The 16,685-nt window shown below is 50.4% G+C and overlaps 2 protein-coding genes across 13 annotated transcripts in view; one reads left to right on the top strand and one right to left on the bottom strand.

Moving 5' to 3' along the window:
- The window catches only part of PCBP2 (poly(rC) binding protein 2), a 21,068-nt gene extending 20,608 nt beyond the window's left edge, over nt 1–460 (top strand). For 6 of the 10 annotated variants that reach the window (XM_039862328.1, XM_039862333.1, XM_039862331.1 and 3 more), the window contains one exon: nt 18–434. In XM_039862328.1, coding sequence (XP_039718262.1) covers nt 18–54 — 37 coding nt within the window. In that variant the 3' untranslated portion in view covers nt 55–434. Of the gene's footprint in view, nt 1–17 lie in introns of all 10 variants that reach the window. The other 4 variants (XM_039862330.1, XM_039862327.1, XM_039862334.1 and 1 more) reach the window with 3 other exon arrangements.
- On the bottom strand, nt 282–16,685 carry MAP3K12 (mitogen-activated protein kinase kinase kinase 12). 3 transcript variants are annotated; one of them, XM_039862294.1, is made up of 15 exons: nt 16,492–16,630; nt 7,268–7,441; nt 6,960–7,168; nt 6,432–6,615; nt 6,061–6,252; nt 5,625–5,783; nt 5,314–5,472; nt 4,470–4,578; nt 4,112–4,221; nt 3,870–3,986; nt 3,631–3,768; nt 2,835–3,450; nt 2,587–2,657; nt 2,222–2,495; nt 282–1,831 (listed from the first exon to the last, which is right to left on the bottom strand). In XM_039862294.1, the coding sequence occupies exons 2-15, from the start codon at nt 7,402–7,404 to the stop codon at nt 1,733–1,735; spliced, it is 2,574 nt and encodes an 857-aa protein (XP_039718228.1). In that variant the 5' UTR covers nt 7,405–7,441; nt 16,492–16,630; the 3' UTR covers nt 282–1,732. The 3 variants fall into 3 exon arrangements, with proteins under 3 accessions (XP_039718228.1, XP_039718227.1, XP_039718226.1); XM_039862293.1 differs by adding an exon at nt 8,745–8,983 and having other exon boundaries at nt 6,960–7,441; nt 16,492–16,615; XM_039862292.1 differs by having other exon boundaries at nt 6,960–7,441; nt 16,492–16,685.

The raw sequence follows: 16,685 nt of genomic DNA, 5'->3' as shown, positions 1-16,685 counted from the left end.
CTTGTTTTGTGTTACAGGCTTTCTTCGGAGACGGGTGGCATGGGGAGCAGCTAGAACAATGCAGATTCATCCATAATCCCTTTCTGCTGTTCACCACCACCCATGATCCATCTGTGTAGTTTCTGAACAGTCAGCGATTCCAGGTTTTAAATAGTTTGTAAATTTTCAGTTTCTACACACTTTATCATCCACTCGTGATTTTTTAATTAAAAGCGTTTTAATTCCTTTCTCTGTTCAGCTGTTAATGCTGAGATCCATATTTAGTTTTATAAGCTTCTCCGTTTTTTTTTTGGCTCATGAATTTTTTTCTGTTTGTCATGGAAATGTAAGAGTGGAATATTAATACATTTCAGTTTAGTTCTGTAATGTCAGGAATTTTTCAAAAAAAAATTAAAAGATGGACTGGAGCTTTTTCTTTGTGAATAGAAACTGGATGCCACAGTGATTCATGTGGGTTTTATTCCTGTTGTCTTGCTTTATTTTTTGCACCTTTTATCCTCAAAGGACAAGGACCCTGCTTGGGCTTTGAATATAATAAGCCTTTATTCCAGTCAAGATGTTTTCTTCTGTTTTACCACTCCATCTTTTTTTATAGCCCTTGATCTGATTTCCCTTGAGCCTACATTGCAGAATGACCTAACAGCTATAGCAAGCTGGCTGTGCCCTTGGTACCAAAGATTGGGGGTTACATTTTCCTAGGACTAGTCTGCAAATACATTCACTGGAGGGTGTGGAGAGGGATGCACATGACATTCACATGGAAGCAGTTGGATATTTGACTGGGATTGAAGTTGCTGGGAATGTCTGTCCTTTTCCAATCTAAAGCTTTCGTGTGTGGTTTTTAGTAACTTCATTTACTGTCTTCTCTCCATATTAAGAATGGGTGTTTTAAGACCCGCCCTTCTTTCAAGTTACCTGCTCCCATTTATGCAGATAAATTTAGAAGGTTGGAGCTTTGATGTTAGAAAAGCATAAAAGGAGGAAGTAATTCATCCAGAGTCCTTAGATATCTGTAGCCCAAGGCTCTACTTAACCGTGTATGCTGCCCCATTTGTTCATCAAGAAAACCCTCAACAGCTGGGCCTGCATGGAGTGGTTATATTTCAAGGTTTTTCACAGGGGTTACAATATGACAGTCCCCACCCCAATCAAGCACCAAGATAAAAGCAGGGACTTAAACAACACCCCAGTTCTTCAGCTTGAGCCATCACATGCTTTCACAATCTCCTAACCTCCCCCTAGACCCTAAGCCAGGGCTTGGGCAGAGAAATGGAGGGACAAAGAAATTAGTTACATTGCCACCTGAGAAACCTCAGAGGGGAGGACCCAGCTTTAGCCTCCCTCCTCCCAAGTGCAAAATGTGTAAACAGTAAATGGAAAACAAAAAAGTGCAGTTAAGTGGGTCCCTCTCCTTTTCCCCTGGGATTTGGGAGAAAGAGTATAGAGGAACATGGCAGGCAAGTCTGGCTTTTCTGTTGCCTGACTGCTTGCTGAACATAATGAGGTGAAGCAGGAAGGGGCCAGTTTGCCCTTACCCATAGCTCTAGGGCAGTCCTTGTCCTTCATTTCCACAGCTACTGGTGTCCCTAGAGTGTATCAGGTGAATTGGTCAGGGGTCAGTCTCCCTTGAGTCTGACAAGGCTGGGATAGCCCTGTCTTTCTCTGTTGATTACGTGGCGCATATATATTATTTATATAAATATTTCTCTATGTACAAGAGTAAGAGTGGCTTTCATGGAGGAAGGGAGGCTGGGGGCTGCAAGGCTTCACCACTGTTGGAGTTGTCCAGTTCAGTGCTGTCACAGTCTGAGTCCTCAGAATTGGGAGGACCCTGTAAAGAGACAGGCAATGAGGTTTGAGGCTTAGCATGTCTATTGGCGGTACAAGTAGATTCCTTCAGGATCCTTTACTGTCTTTTTAATAGCTTATTGATTTTACTGCGTCCAAATTTCATAGCTCAGGCCATTCTCTAAGACAGTACCTTCTGATTTCAGGATTCCTCCCTAGCTGCAACTTACAAGCAAACCTATTAAACTTTTCATGTTAGTTCTATGCATATATTCCACCATGTGAATTTTTGCTCTTTTGTATTGGAAACAGGCTCAGATATTGAATGACTTGCAGGCTAAATATCTATCTTTCTGACCTCTGCATCTCCCCAGTAGCTGTCAAATGACCAGATATCTGCTCCTTGTCCCCTATAGCTGTTTCTGTGACTCACCTGCTCCCTTCTGAGTAGGTTCTGGTGTTGGTTGGACAAGGAGCTGGGTTCAGGGCCAGGAACCACCTCTGAAGCAAGTGGGTCCAGTGGGATTTCTGAACCCTGGGAGCACATGTCGTCAGACCGCTCATCTGGCCGCTCATCTGTGTTGGTACTGCCAACTTCAGGTGTGCCAGTAGGGGAAGGCTCACTAGCTGTGCCTTCCTCCCCATCTGATGGATTCTCTGAGCTGAAGGTGGATAGTGACTGGCGCATGTTCAGGCCCTGAGGCCACCTATATGTTGCAGAGACAGGCTGCAGCTTAACTGTGGCTTGCAACCCAGGAAGCAAAAGAATGCCATTATCTCCTGTATTGCATTACTCACCTCTGGCTTGATGTCAGTTCTACTTCACTGTCCACTTCTCCTTCCTCTTCCTCTGAGGAGATGCCACGTTTCTGCAGGATAGATGAGTTGGACTGTGGTCAAAAGTGGGGCCCAGGAGAAGGGAATATAGGATTAAATAGGGAATGGCTTAAAACAAGAACCTAATATGGGAGGTGAATTATGGACTTGCTCCCCAGGGAGAACAAGGAAAGGGAGGGGAAGAGCTCAGGAACCATTCCATACTTTACCTGACTTCGGGTGACAGCAGCCCTGTACAGCAGTGCAGCTGGGGTCAAGTGCTGGGACCCAGCCCGGCTTCCTCCCCGTCCTGCCGTACCTTCCCTTCCAGTTCCCAGCAGCCCAACACTGTCACCAGGTCCTACTGGTGGAGGTGGCTCCCCTTTTGCTCCCCCAGGTGAATCTGGGCTGGTGGAGCCAGGTGCTGAGCCCTCGCTTGGGGGAGTGTCACCTCGGGCTGGAGGTGGTGAGCCAGGATCCCCAGCTACCCCTGTGGCACCCCGGCCCCGGGCTCCCAGTGCTGCTGACAACAGATCGGGGGAGGATGAGGACATCTTTCGTAATAGGAGGTCATGGTGGAGCCCACGGAGGGCTGGAGGGCAGGCGTCCCAGGCTAAGGGTCCCCCTCCTAGCACCCCTGGTCCCCCAGGTTCATGGGGTGGCACAGCTGCACGAAGCCCAGGCAGGTCCCCACAGCTGCCCTTGGCGCTGGCCTTGCGATGACGGGTCTTGCCACGGCGACTCCGTCCTGGTGAGGGGGGACCCTTAGGACACCCAGGAAGACCCACCCCACTCAGGGCTGCATCTAGTTTTGGTAGCAAAGACTCCGTCTTGAGGATATCCGGCCTGGTGGGAGAGGGAAAGTACAAGTTGGAGATAATCACCTGAGGGCACTTCTTAACCTTGGGTAGTACAAGGCAGTATCTCTCCCCATCTAAGTATCAGTCTTTATAGCATTCTTGATTCCTACCCCTGCTTCTTCAGCATCCCCCTTGCCATTCTCGAGCCTTGGCACTTTAATCCCACCTTTTGCTGTGGGGTGACAGCTTCTGTGGGACATTCCTCTTCTTGATGAGCTTTTCCATTGTATTCCCATGCAGGAGGCCTCTGGAAGGGTGTGACTTCAGCAGACCTGGGCACCTCCGCTCCAAAGCTTGCTCCCTTCTAAAGACAGACACCACTCAGGGGCACCCAGGCTTAGTAGGATCTGAATCAGGCACAGCTCCATGAAGGGAGGATTGAGTGCATAAAGGCCATATGGTTACCTGAGGAGCTCCCGCTCCTTGAGCTCCAGCTGTAACATAAGTGCATTAAGTTCCATGTACAGATTGTTGGCTCTCTCCAGCTTACGTTCATAATGTTCCCTGATGTCTAAAGCGTGTCTGAAATGGACAGAAGGGTCCTGGAGGTGAGATGGCTTTGCCCGGTGCCATAATTTACCCCATTCTCTGGGAACTGGTCCACAGTCCCTGTTGGTGAAATCACCTTTCCAGACACAGGCACACACCTGAGCTCCTCCCTCCTCCGCATCACCAGCTCCTCTTCTAGGCGGTGCAGACAAGTCCCTTCTGACTTAATTTTTTCAAAGTGCAGCTTTACCTCTTCCCGCCACTCTGCCTGGGGGTGGAGAGACGAGGGTTGAGTGAGGTTCCTTTACCCAGCAGACCTTTGGAAACCCTCTGCAGGTGCCTGCACTGCTGCAAATGGTGTGTTGGAAGTAGCAGGCACACAACTGACCAAGACTGCGGTCTCAGTCCTCCAAGAGTTCATCTTTTCTAGCCCAATCAACCCCTCTTCCCAGCCTCCCCTCAGGGCATCGCCTCAAACAGGGAGCTGAGGTGTTCATTTTCCTACCCACAGCACACCTGGGACTTAAAGTAAGTCTCTTGGGGCGTGGAGAGGACATCTGCTGAGGCGATGTCCAGATGCAGCAGGATCTGTCGGAATGATGGACGATTTCGTGGTTTGCTGTTCCTGGAGGGAATGGAGTTAGGGGAGAGGAATGAATTTCAAGGAGGACCAGAAAGGAACTAGAGCTAGAGCATCCTTTCCCCAAAGGATGTCCTGGAAAATCCAATCCTAGAATATACTCTGTGACAAAAGAAATCCCATCCCTGGTCAGTTATCTCCAGGAAATGTTTATACTCTTAGCATATCAAAGTACTGCAGTAAGGAAATCTATTTAATTCTGTTTTTCAACTTGTTTGCCAACCTTTTTCTGAGTGACTCCACTAAAAGAAATATACTTTGGGAAATCCTTAAACAAGATAAGAAATCTCAACCTTCCTTCAGGACTGGTTTGGAACCAACGATCCTGGGCTCTTCCCTCCTGCATTCTTAGGCAGTCTACTTGAGGATCAACCAACCCTGCTCGGTGGCACTGTAAGCCCTTCACAAGTGCTTCACAGCAACCTTATGGAGCAGATACTGTTATCCCTATTCTACTCCTAAAGAAATGGGGACAGTGCTTGCCCAAAGTCACACGAATTCTGTCTTTGAATCTAATGCACCTCTGCAGATTACTGGTCAGTCCACTTTATTTCTACATTGTAGTTCCCTGAATTCAAACTCAATCCTGAGGTCTTGGAGCCATACCTAGAAGCTCTGTTCCCCTTTCCCTGTTCAGGATTCTGGGTCTGGATGCCTGGGTTCTAGGTGCTAAGCATCACAACACCCCTTTGCTTCCCAGCTTTGCCAGGCCATCCTTACCAGCACTGGCGAAGCAAGATTTTGAAGCCATCTGGACAGCTGGAGGGCACAGGCAGATGGAGACTGTTGCTTCCCACACCCCAGATAATGGCTGAAGAATCTACATCTTTGTAGGGGATCTCACCAGTCAGTAGTTCCCACAGCACGACACCAAAGGACCTGGGTTAAGAGGAGACATCACATGGGAGGTACTCCCTCCAGAGGACCTGTTTGCTACGGACTCATTTCACTTGCACTCAGACCCTTGAGCCACCCTCCCTCCCTCCCTGTGCTAGCCATCTGCTATTCTCAATCCTCAGCTTGGTCCTCACCAGATGTCGACCTTCTCAGACACAGGCTCGTTGCGAATCACTTCAGGAGCCATCCAGGCTACTGTCCCTGCAAAGGACATCTTGGTGCTCTTGTCACTCAGTTCCTTGGAAGTGCCAAAATCGGAGATCTTCACCACATCATCGTACGTGATAAGCATGCTGGTAAAGAGTGTAGTCAGCTAAGGTCCAGGCTCCTGCACACACTTCATCTATCTACAGCAACTCTACCTTTCTGTTTTAAGCATTTGGGACACCCAGAGGCAGGGGGCTCACCATAGCCCTCCCAAAATAAAATTGTCACTGGGGGGGGTTTCTAAGATAGCCACATGGACTTAGGACAGGGTCTGGAAGCAGGAAGATGGCCACACTAACGTGGGTGGGATCATCTACAGGCAACCATGCACATCAGCTTCTCCCTGCTTGCTTGTGTACTCACTTGGGGGACTTAAGGTCTCTATGGATAATCTTGTGCAGGTGCAGATAGTTCATACCACCGGCGATGCCCATGGACCAGTCAACAAGCAAGGATGGGGTGACAGGGCGGCCAGCCCGCAGAACTTCATACAGCTGGCCCTGGGCGCAGAACTCCATGAGGATGCAGTAGCAGGGAGCCTGGGTGCATACACCCCTGGAGGCCAAACACAGTGGTATAAAGCCAGCCCAGCATTCACTTGATTATACCTGGAACCCCCGTTCCCACCCATGCCATTTGGATGTCTCTTTCATAAAGGGTGAGGGTAGATCCCTGCTGCCCAGGTCGGTCCCTGCCCTCAGCACGGAATCCCCAGCCCCTGCCCTGGACCTTACTTGAAGGTGATAATGTTGGGGTGCTTCAGCTTTCGCAGGTGCTTGATGTCAGTCTCCTTCAGGTCCCGTACCTTCTTCACAGCCACCTCCTCCCCATGGAAGCGCCCCAGGAAGACAGCACCCTGGGCCCCTGAGCCCACCCACTGCAGGTCCAGGATTTCCTCAAAGGGGACCTCCCAAAGGTCTGTGGACAGGAGGCACAGTGCCACAAGGCTCAGAGAGAGCCATGCTCAGTGCCTTGTAATGGCTGGACACAGGGGAAGGCACTGGGTTGGCTGAAATGACTCAAGGAGTGTGAGGCAGCAAAGTAGCCAAAATAGGCCAAGAAGACCAGGTTTGAGGAGACAGGAAAGGCAACGAATGGGTGGGAAAAAGCAATAAAAAGCTAGGAAGTCAGTGGCTGATGGATGAAAAAGGAGCTTGGGCCAGGCACTAGGGAAAGAGGATCATCAGATGACTTAGGTGGGATTGGCCAACAGATCTAGGGCTCAGGGAGACAGGGAGAGTCCCCATGAAGACAAAGCCTACCTTCTTGCTGCTGCTTGTGCTCTGTGGAATAGGCTTTGCCGATCATGGTCCAGACAGGGCGCAGACAGCCGAAGAGGCCTTCCAAGAAGCCACTGCCGCTCTGGCACTGCAGCCGCACCTCATCTGCTCGAACTCTGGATGCCCGACTCTCAGGGGACCCAGTAGCTCCCCCTGGGCCCCCTGCATCCTGTTCATGTAGCTGCAGGACACTGTTGGCAAAAGGCTCAGGGGGCGGCTCTCCACCTGGGGAGGGGCTGGGCCCACCCCCGCCCTGCCCACCCAGCGGCACTACATCTCGAAGTACACACTGGGTAGGTGTCAGGTCCTTCTCAGGGGTGCAGTCAGAAGTGTCTGGGTCCAGCTTGCGCATGGACGCCTCGCTCAGGGTGGACACGAAACCCCCAAAGGAAGGGGAGGGTGTGCGAGTCTCATGGAGGCAGGCCATGGCCTCTGGGCCCCAGTGTGGTGGTGAGCGGTGGGCCCTGTGGGAACAAAGGAGGGAGAAACGGTCAAAACCACAGGTACACCAGCTCAGGATGCTCACCCTAGAGGCAGAGGCACGGCATGGGTTGGGGAGCTAGGCTCCCTAATGGAAATAACACTTGAACCTCACCCTGAGGTACCCATTCACCTCCCAGTTTCACCTAGGAGCCATCTTAGGAAACCTGATACACAGGCTTCCTCTAGAGCATCTATTAGTAACACAAATCTTCCTTACTCAGGTATACAGGTAATACATTTGAGTATCATTCTCAGACACAGTAACAGTCCTGCTCAGGTACATACTGGTAAAATACATCTCAAATTCAAGTATTATAGTAATAGACTACTCTCTGTAAGAGTACTGTAAGTTGCCTCTGGAGGACATATTTCTTTTATTTGAGGCTCATATGCACACACATCATATAAAGGTCTCAGATATACACCTTTTACTTTGAGTCTCAACAATAGGCACGCAAAAGTAACACACCAAGGGCTCCGTCACACTGGAGCACACACAGGTGACACTCATAACACTGAGTGCCACTCAGGTACTCTCAGATGACATTCCTGGGCCTCCTGCATACAGGTGATGCACCTGGGCCTCACAATATTGTACTTACACATGCTACAATTGAGGCTGTAGCAGAAACACTAAACTCAGGTGAGAGTCATCCTGAAGCCCACTCAGGGCTCATATCTGGTCTCCTATAAGGGTGCTTACAGGTACACACGGGGGCCTCTTCAAGGTAAGTGCAGGCTATAACCAATCAGCTCCACTATCCTCCTAGCACAGTTGGGGAATAAGGCAGAACCATTGATGGGGATGTAGAAGCTGTGCCAGGACAAGCTGTAGCCTACTGCTTCACCCCGCTTAGCCCCCCAATCAGTCCAGCTGTTTCTCCAAGGGTCAGTTAGAGAAGACCCTGCCTCCTCTTTCTTCATTGTCCCATCCCCAGCTTCTCAAACCAAGACCTAGCTTTCCAGATGATGAAGATTTGTCCCAGTTCATAGTGGGATGCTACTTAAAAAACAATCATTAAAAAATCTGAATCCTAAAAAAAACAAAACAAAACAAAACCCCACACACATCCGAATCTCTGAATCCTAGCCTTGCCTCCACCACTTGCCAGCTATGTCACTTCAGGCAAGCAATATTTGAGCCTCAATTCCTCCAACTGTACAAAGGGATAAACTTGCTATCATTCAGGCACAGCTAATTATTCAATCTATACCAGATCTGACCAGAGCTTGACACCGGGCGTAATTCTGCTCTCCCATCTCCTTCCACATCTAGTTAATTACCAAATCCTGAAATATGAGGATTCCTGAGGCCAGCAATCCTTTAATTGTTCCTCATAGTAGGGTCCTTCTTTAAGCCCCTGCACCAGAGCCTCTGAATCACATTGAGAGGGGTGGCAGGAATCTCACTGGACGATGATGCAGATCGACATGGAAGTCTGGCACCTCTGACGGTCTCAGCTCTTGTAACAATTACCAGGCTTCTCAAAGGCTTTTCAGTGGGTGTGGGGTAGTCCTGGAATCTGTGTATATAATAAGCACCTCAGATGATTCTTATTAATGCCTGGAAAGTTTGAAAAGCTCTGACCTAACGCCATTCTAATCTCTTCTCTAGTTCCAAGTTACTGCTTTAATTCAGGCCTCATTAGCTGTGTCACCTGGCCTAGGACAACTATCTCTTAAATGGTTTCTAAGTTCCTCCAAGGCCCCTCACCCCATTTTCCACCAGCCTTTAGAACGATCTAAAACGCAAAATGGCCAGCACCCGCTCTTCTGCTTCAAACCTTTTAGTAGCCCCCACGGCCCTCGGTCCAGCCACCTCATCTCCATGCTCTGGCTCCTTTCCAGCTTCATCTCCTACTGCTATTGGTACCCAGGCCATACAGAACTGAGTTTGACAGCAAGATACATCAGGCTTTTGTGCCAGGGCACCTAATGAGAATGGCTTTCACAGAAGGCTTACTATGTATGTTAGCCTCTGTCACAGGCACATTAGCTCATTTAATCCTCAGAACAAAACTAAAGTAGGCATTCTTCGCCCATTTGAGAGATATTATTAAATACCTTGCCCAGGAGGACTTAGGTAGAAGAGGCTCAAGCTCAGTCCCCAGTTGTGCTCTGCATGGAAGGCACTTCTCAAGCTGGATCTCTTGCCCTCTAATCTCACTTCATCTTGAAGTCTTCCTCTCTGGGCCTGCTGCTCTTGAGTTACTGTCCCTTCTGGGCTGGCACAGTTCCCTATGCTTCCTATCGTGGCTCCCATTATCCTGGATGCACAGTGTGGCTGGGCGTCTGGCTCCTCTGAGAGCTATGATTTCACGTGGGATTCCAGAGCTTCGAACAGCACCTGGCGCGCAGGCAGGTGTTCAGCAAGGTGGGACCACTGCTCTACCCACTCCAGAGGATCGTCAAAGAGCCATACCTACACTAGCTATGCATAAGCTCCTTCATTCCTCAGAACCGCCCGGTGAAGGAGATACTATCATTGGTCCCTTTATTCTTGAGAAAACTAAGCCTCAGAAAGCTGGTCAGAAGTCAGGTTTAGCCTCTGAATCCCCAGCGTATCTCACGAAATATCAGTGGCTTCAAGAGGTTACATGTACACTGTAATGCAAATGACAAACACAGGCCAAACGACGTGCCAATACACCAAAGAATTTCCTCTGGAGGACCTGAGGGATGTTGCCTGCGCCCCATTAGCCAGGATTCCCTTCTGGACCACTGAGAACACAAGCCGGACTCTCGGGCGCTCTCTCGGTAGTCCAGCAGGGCAGGATGGTGGGAATGGCGTTTAAGCACGAGCTAGGGCTGCTTGCTTGCCCGCTAGAAATCCAAATCAGAGCCATTCGAGATGGAGAGGAAGGGGTTACTGGCCCAGCGCCCCCTCCCCCTTCCCGACCTCCTTCCCGGCGGTCACGTGGCGCGGGGCGCATGGCTGGGGGCGGGGGCCGGGCAGCAGGAGGAGGGGTCCGGGTGGGGAAGAGGGGACACAGCGGGTTGGGGGAAGCGCTGGGTGCTGCGGCGTAACCATGACGACTGGGCCCAAGGCGGCGCGTGAAGTCACCAGGACAAGATTAGCCCAGGGTCACGTGAGCAGCGGCGGCGGAGGTGGGGCTGCGCCTGAGCCCCGCCCCTGGCGCGGGCTGGCCCACGTGCTTGTTGCCGGGATGGCTGCGGGAATCGTAGGCTTGGACCGCGGTCCCCCTTCGCATCTGTGCTCCCCTCCAGTCCATACCTCCCTCGACCCCGCATGCAGATCTTCGGCCGGGGCGGGACTGTTGAGCGATTGTTGCTGGAGAGCGGACTTAGGTTGGCATTGGTGGTGCAGTGCCACAGAGAAAGCAGGAAATAGGGAGAATAAACAGAAAGAACGACAGACACAGTTAGAGGGAGAGACTGAGCTGAGAGACACAGACCGAAATAGTGTGGAGCAAGGGAGAGTCAAACCTGAGAAGGAGGGACTGAAAAACTGATTTTGAAAAGCAGAGAAGACGCTGAGAAAAAGGCGATGAAAAGGGATTGAAAACGCGGAGATCATTTGCGCCCTCCCCAATTCATCTTCTAGAAGCTGAGCCTTGAGAAGGCACAACACCTGGCTTTTTAAAAGAGTTTTTCATCCTTCATCTGGTGTTTGGCTACTAGAAGGTCTAGGCATAGAGAGGGTGACAAGCAGCCGAGCCTCCCTCCAGTTCACCAGGTTCCCCGGAGGGCCCTCTGGTATCTAGGGCCAGCAGCTGGGGAGAGAGGGAGAGAAACCATTTCACCTGCTTGTCTTTAAGAGCAATGGGAGCAGCTGAAAAAAGAGATGGGACCAAGGGAAAGGGCGGGAATCTAGCCAGGCTTAATCCACCCTCACCCTGTTCTCAGGCTAATGATTACCAGATTGACCTGAAGGAGTGGCAGAAAAAGCTGAGACCCCCCAAGAGATTCCTCTCTCCCAACACAGTTTCCTTTCTCTGACCTGCCAGCTGTGTCCCACTGCCTCCCAGCTAGGCCTTTGCCACCAGGACTTTGGGGGGGGGATATGGCTAGGAGCCCCTAGTCCAGACATTCTGGTCACCCTGGGGGAGAGGGTTGTCTCCCCTGCTATCAATTATGCACAGCATGGGGGAAGGGCAAGGATGTGACAGGAGGGGGTGGATATCTCAGTCAGTCATTCTGTCTACTATATTTGCCAGTGTTTACTGTGCTGAACTCTGCTACAAAATGGGTGAGGGGGCAGATTGGTACCTAAGCTACACATCTTCCAGAGGAAGAGGCTCTTTGGACACCCCGGGAGGCCCTAATTCAGTTTCTGCTACCAGATTCTCTGCTTTGGTGTTGGTTTCCAGAGTGCCCCTTCAGGAGGCTGCAGAAGTGGAATGGGGGCAGGGAGTACCCTCCTCGCCCTTTAGGTTCTCTAGCCTGAGATGTTGAAGGTCTGTGGCAAGGGAACTCTTTGAATTCTCTCACTCCCTCCTGTTCTAACAGCAGAATTGCAATGCCACGCTGCTTATCTGGCTGTCTTGGGGGCTCAGTTAAGAGGCCAGGCCAACTGTCTAAATTTTGAGCACTAGCCACTGTCCTGGACCTCATGTGGCACTCAGGAATAGGAGGAAGTTTTCTCTTTTGAATGGGAGTAGGGAAGGAGGTCTTCACGGGGTCAGGAGACCCAAGGCCTTGGAATGCTAGTTCCACCTCTGTGAGCTTTGAGATTCTGAGAGGATGAAGGACTCTGGCCACTTGACTGCAGCTTGTTCTTGTTTTACTTCTTAAGGAATCCATGGTCCTGGCCCCAGGGTTCTTCTCAGATGAAAAGAACTACAGCTTTTCTCAGTGCCTTCAAGAGAGAGAAATGCCTTTTCCTGAGAACCTGGGGAAAACTGGAGATCTCTCCTAAATCCAGACCTTCAGCCTCATACAGGTCAAGCCCTGAGACTCCTAGTGGCCACCACATCTTCCAGCAGGGGCTGGGGGAGAAAGGGGAAGTACTGTTTAGGGGAAAAAAAGAACCATCTTTGGATTTGGAGAGATCAGAACTAGAACCTCAGTTTTATTACAAATTAGTTTAAGGACTGTAACCTCTCTGAGACTCCCAACCCTACTTCATGAGGCGGTGAAGGTTAAGTAAGACAATGTGGGGAATGCCCTGAACACAATGCCTGGCTCCTGGCTTCCTCTTCCTGGTTGGCTGGACATCAGATCTTTCTTTGTGGATTTTGGAGAGGCCATGTCTTCTGTCTGACCAGAAAAAGGGAGACTTGGTCTCCCACCTTCTACTTCCCTAAGACAGATCTCGATTTCAGGTCCCAAGGGAACCAGGTCACAATGGCAGTGGTATGTTAGAGTTCCCAGCCATTCCTCTACCAGATCTATTGTTCTTCCTCTGCAAATCCTGCCATCCCACCTCCTCTGAATTGAGGGCAAAGGCCCAATTCTTTGCACCCCATCCTCAACCTCTGGCCAACATGATCCAGGATCACCCCTTAGCCCTACCCCTTAAGGTCTCAGTGAGAAGGAAAGGGTAGGAGCAAGATATGAAGAGCCATGGGGCTAACAAAGGGTCTCTTCTGCTCAGGATCTCAGGAGAACCTGGAAGAAGTTCAGCTTATTTTAACAGTTTCTGAGCTGAATGTGCATTTTAAAAGATCCTGAAGGTTAGATACCAAAGTGTAACATTTTCTGGGTAGCTGGAATGGTGGGTGTTTTTCTTCATGTTACCTATGTATATTTTCTAATGTTTCAATAGTAACTTTGAATTGCTTTAAAATAAATTTTTTAAAATCTATTTTAAGTTGAAAAAGGAAATGAAAATAGAGTGTCCATCCATTCCTCCCACCTAGCTTGAGACAATGTGCTAGAGAGGGAGGGTGGATGGCTTGAGAATCAGAGAGGCTTGGTTGGCATCCTGTCTTTGCTCTTGACCATTTGGGCAACGTAGAGTATGAGACTTTTAACAAACCTCAGTTCCTTCATCTCTAAATGGGGACAGTGGTACCTGTGTCACACCGTGGTAATGCAGTACATAACATGGTGGGTAAGAACACAGGCTCTGGGTCGGTGAGATCCTAAACTCTAGCCATATACTGATTTTTTCACTCTGAGCAGATTACTTCTCTAGTTAGTTTCCTCATCCCTAAAATAGACATGATAACACTACCTAAATCTTAGTCCTATTATGAGCATTATTGAGATAATCCAAATAAAGTTTCTGGTCTACTACCTGGCATCCAAGAAGCCCCCTATAAGCATTAGTCATGTGCAAAAAGTGCCTGGCAAGCACTAGTGGGGGTTTTATATATGTGATTCCCATCCTTTTTTTCCCTTTTCCTCTGCAAAGCAAGAGGCAGTAGAGAGGGTACAGGTGGAAAGGGAGGTGGACAAACACGAGGGAAAAAAAAGAGCAAAGAAATAAGAAACCAAAGGACAAAGGCTCTTTATCCTGGATGACCCTTTGTCTCTTCTGCAGTAGTGTCTCTGCTTCTTCATCACCTATATGACCCAAGTCCTTCTGGGAGCAAATAAAGCAGACAGACAGGTCTCTGTGGCCAACCTTTCATGAAGCCCCTGTGTCCCCTGCTCCATCATAGCCACACTTTACTCCTGCCCCAGCAGGGACTCTTGAAGGGATTGATTTCTTAATCCCTTCTTTCTTCCCAGTCCAGGCACTGCACATGATGAGCCATTTTGCCATTAAGTGAGTCCAGGGTGGAGGGTACTAGAATTTAGGGTCCTCTTCCTGGTAAAGCCGGGCTACCATGATTGTCACCTCAAGGGGAAGAACTGGAAACAGCGGTTGGATTTTAGAGGGGTTCTGCCATCGTCAGCTATAAGGACACCCGGGAAGCCCTGAGCCACTTCCTTTCTTCTTGCCTCCTCTGCCCATAACTGGGTTTAAATAGGGGATATTTAGTTGTGTGTTTTCATGTATGCTGGAGTTTAGACATCACACAACGTTGGTCTTCTCAGCATCACCTCAGTTCCCACTGAGAGTAGGTGAGTGGCAGGCTTGAGAAGGCAGCTGCTTCTCTCTTAAGTGTGAGAGGAGAGTGCAGGCCCTAAAGCTCAGAGGAATTTCAATGTCTGGATGGGAAGGCCCAGGGTGCACTTAGGCCCTTTCCTTCCTGAATGATTTCTGCTCACCTCCCCTTGGTATGACTATCTTCCCTTAGTATGATCCTCTGGCTGAAAATCAGAGCTCCCAGAGCCATGGGTTCACTCTGCAAGTTGAAAGGGAACTAACTGCAAGTCTGTAGAGGGAGGCACTGACTGTGGCTTAGAGGACTCTGGGTGGGGAAGAGACCTCATGTGCACTCCCTCCAGGTTGAGGGCCACTCACCCACTCTCTTCCCAGGAGGGAGCAAGTAGTGGAGTTGAAAAGCAGGATATTCTACTATTTCCTTCCACTGTCTATAGAGCCTCTGACCTCTTCTCTTCCATCCTCTCTGCCAAGGCCATTGTTAGCAGGCATCTCAACTCTATGGAAAGGGTTCTTGTGTATTTTTAAGCCAAAGAGTTTGAAGAATGTATGGGGAAAAGGGAGGTTCATGAAAGGCCTGGGTTGGAGACATGGGTTAGGGGAGCCAGAAGACATGGAGAGAAAGAGGAGGGAGAAAGACACATATGAATGGGGGAGGGTAGGATGCAACAGCTGGATGGAAAAGGTGAATACCACAGCTGGAGGGGATTAGGGGCTTCAAAACGGAAGAGGAGGGGGACCATGCCTGGGCATCCAGGAACAGATGCTCTCGCAGGCTTGAGAAGGCAGCTGCTTCTCTCTTAAGTGTGAGAGGAGAGTGCAGGCCCTAAAGCTCAGAGGAATTTCAATGTCTGGATGGGAAGGCCCAGGGTGCACTTAGGCCCTTTCCTTCCTGAATGATTTCTGCTCACCTCCCCTTGGTATGACTATCTTCCCTTAGTATGATCCTCTGGCTGAAAATCAGAGCTCCCAGAGCCATGGGTTCACTCTGCAAGTTGAAAGGGAACTAACTGCAAGTCTGTAGAGGGAGGCACTGACTGTGGCTTAGAGGACTCTGGGTGGGGAAGAGACCTCATGTGCACTCCCTCCAGGTTGAGGGCCACTCACCCACTCTCTTCCCAGGAGGGAGCAAGTAGTGGAGTTGAAAAGCAGGATATTCTACTATTTCCTTCCACTGTCTATAGAGCCTCTGACCTCTTCTCTTCCATCCTCTCTGCCAAGGCCATTGTTAGCAGGCATCTCAACTCTATGGAAAGGGTTCTTGTGTATTTTTAAGCCAAAGAGTTTGAAGAATGTATGGGGAAAAGGGAGGTTCATGAAAGGCCTGGGTTGGAGACATGGGTTAGGGGAGCCAGAAGACATGGAGAGAAAGAGGAGGGAGAAAGACACATATGAATGGGGGAGGGTAGGATGCAACAGCTGGATGGAAAAGGTGAATACCACAGCTGGAGGGGATTAGGGGCTTCAAAACGGAAGAGGAGGGGGACCATGCCTGGGCATCCAGGAACAGATGCTCTCTGCCTATAATCCTCCAGGTGCAGCCTGGTGTGTGTGTGTGTGTGTGTGTGTGTGTGTGTGTGTGTGTGTGTGTGTGTGGTGGGAGGGGGGGGGAGGAATGAGGGGGGTCAGGGAGGTAGGGGCACATCAAGGCCTTGTCTTTCTCCTTCCCTGTTGGGGGCCAAAACTCTTCTTCCCCACCTCCCTCACTCCACCCCCCCCCCGCCCTTCTTGAGGATGGAGGAGTGGGAGAAGGAGAGGAGGATGGTGTCTTGCCCGCTACCCTTAAAAGTCTTCCCCCAATCATCCCCGACCCCAGCCTGCAGTCCTTTTCAGCTCTCCGGGGATTTATTCATGTAATCTAGGCCGCGGCGTCCCTCTGCTCTGTTCCCCTCCTTTCCATCCCCACAGGCGTCGGGTCCAGGTCCCCAGTTTCTCCATCCTCACAGCCTTAGCATCCCCGCTCCGCCTCCTCCACTCCTCCACATCTGCATTCCGACCCTCCTTCGGCACCCAGATCCCAGGACCCAGACCCATCCCTGGCCCCCACCCTCCACAACTCGGCCCGGCTCTCACCTCGGGGGCTCCGCGGCCGCAGCACAAAAGGCGGCGCTGCTGCAGCTCGGCTCCGGATGCTGCTCCCGCCTCCTCCTCTATCTCCTCCTCCTTCTCTCCTCCCCCCGCTGCCCTCCACCGGACCCAGGGCGCTGTCACAGTCGATGTTCGTACGGTGTCTGGGAGTACGGATGTCAGCCACAGATTTCTTCCCC

This window comes from Pteropus medius, unplaced genomic scaffold (assembly GCF_902729225.1).
Source record: "Pteropus medius unplaced genomic scaffold, Ma_sr-lr_union100, whole genome shotgun sequence".
NCBI lineage: Eukaryota > Metazoa > Chordata > Mammalia > Chiroptera > Pteropodidae > Pteropus > Pteropus medius.
This window is presented reverse-complemented; position numbering and strand designations above follow the sequence as displayed.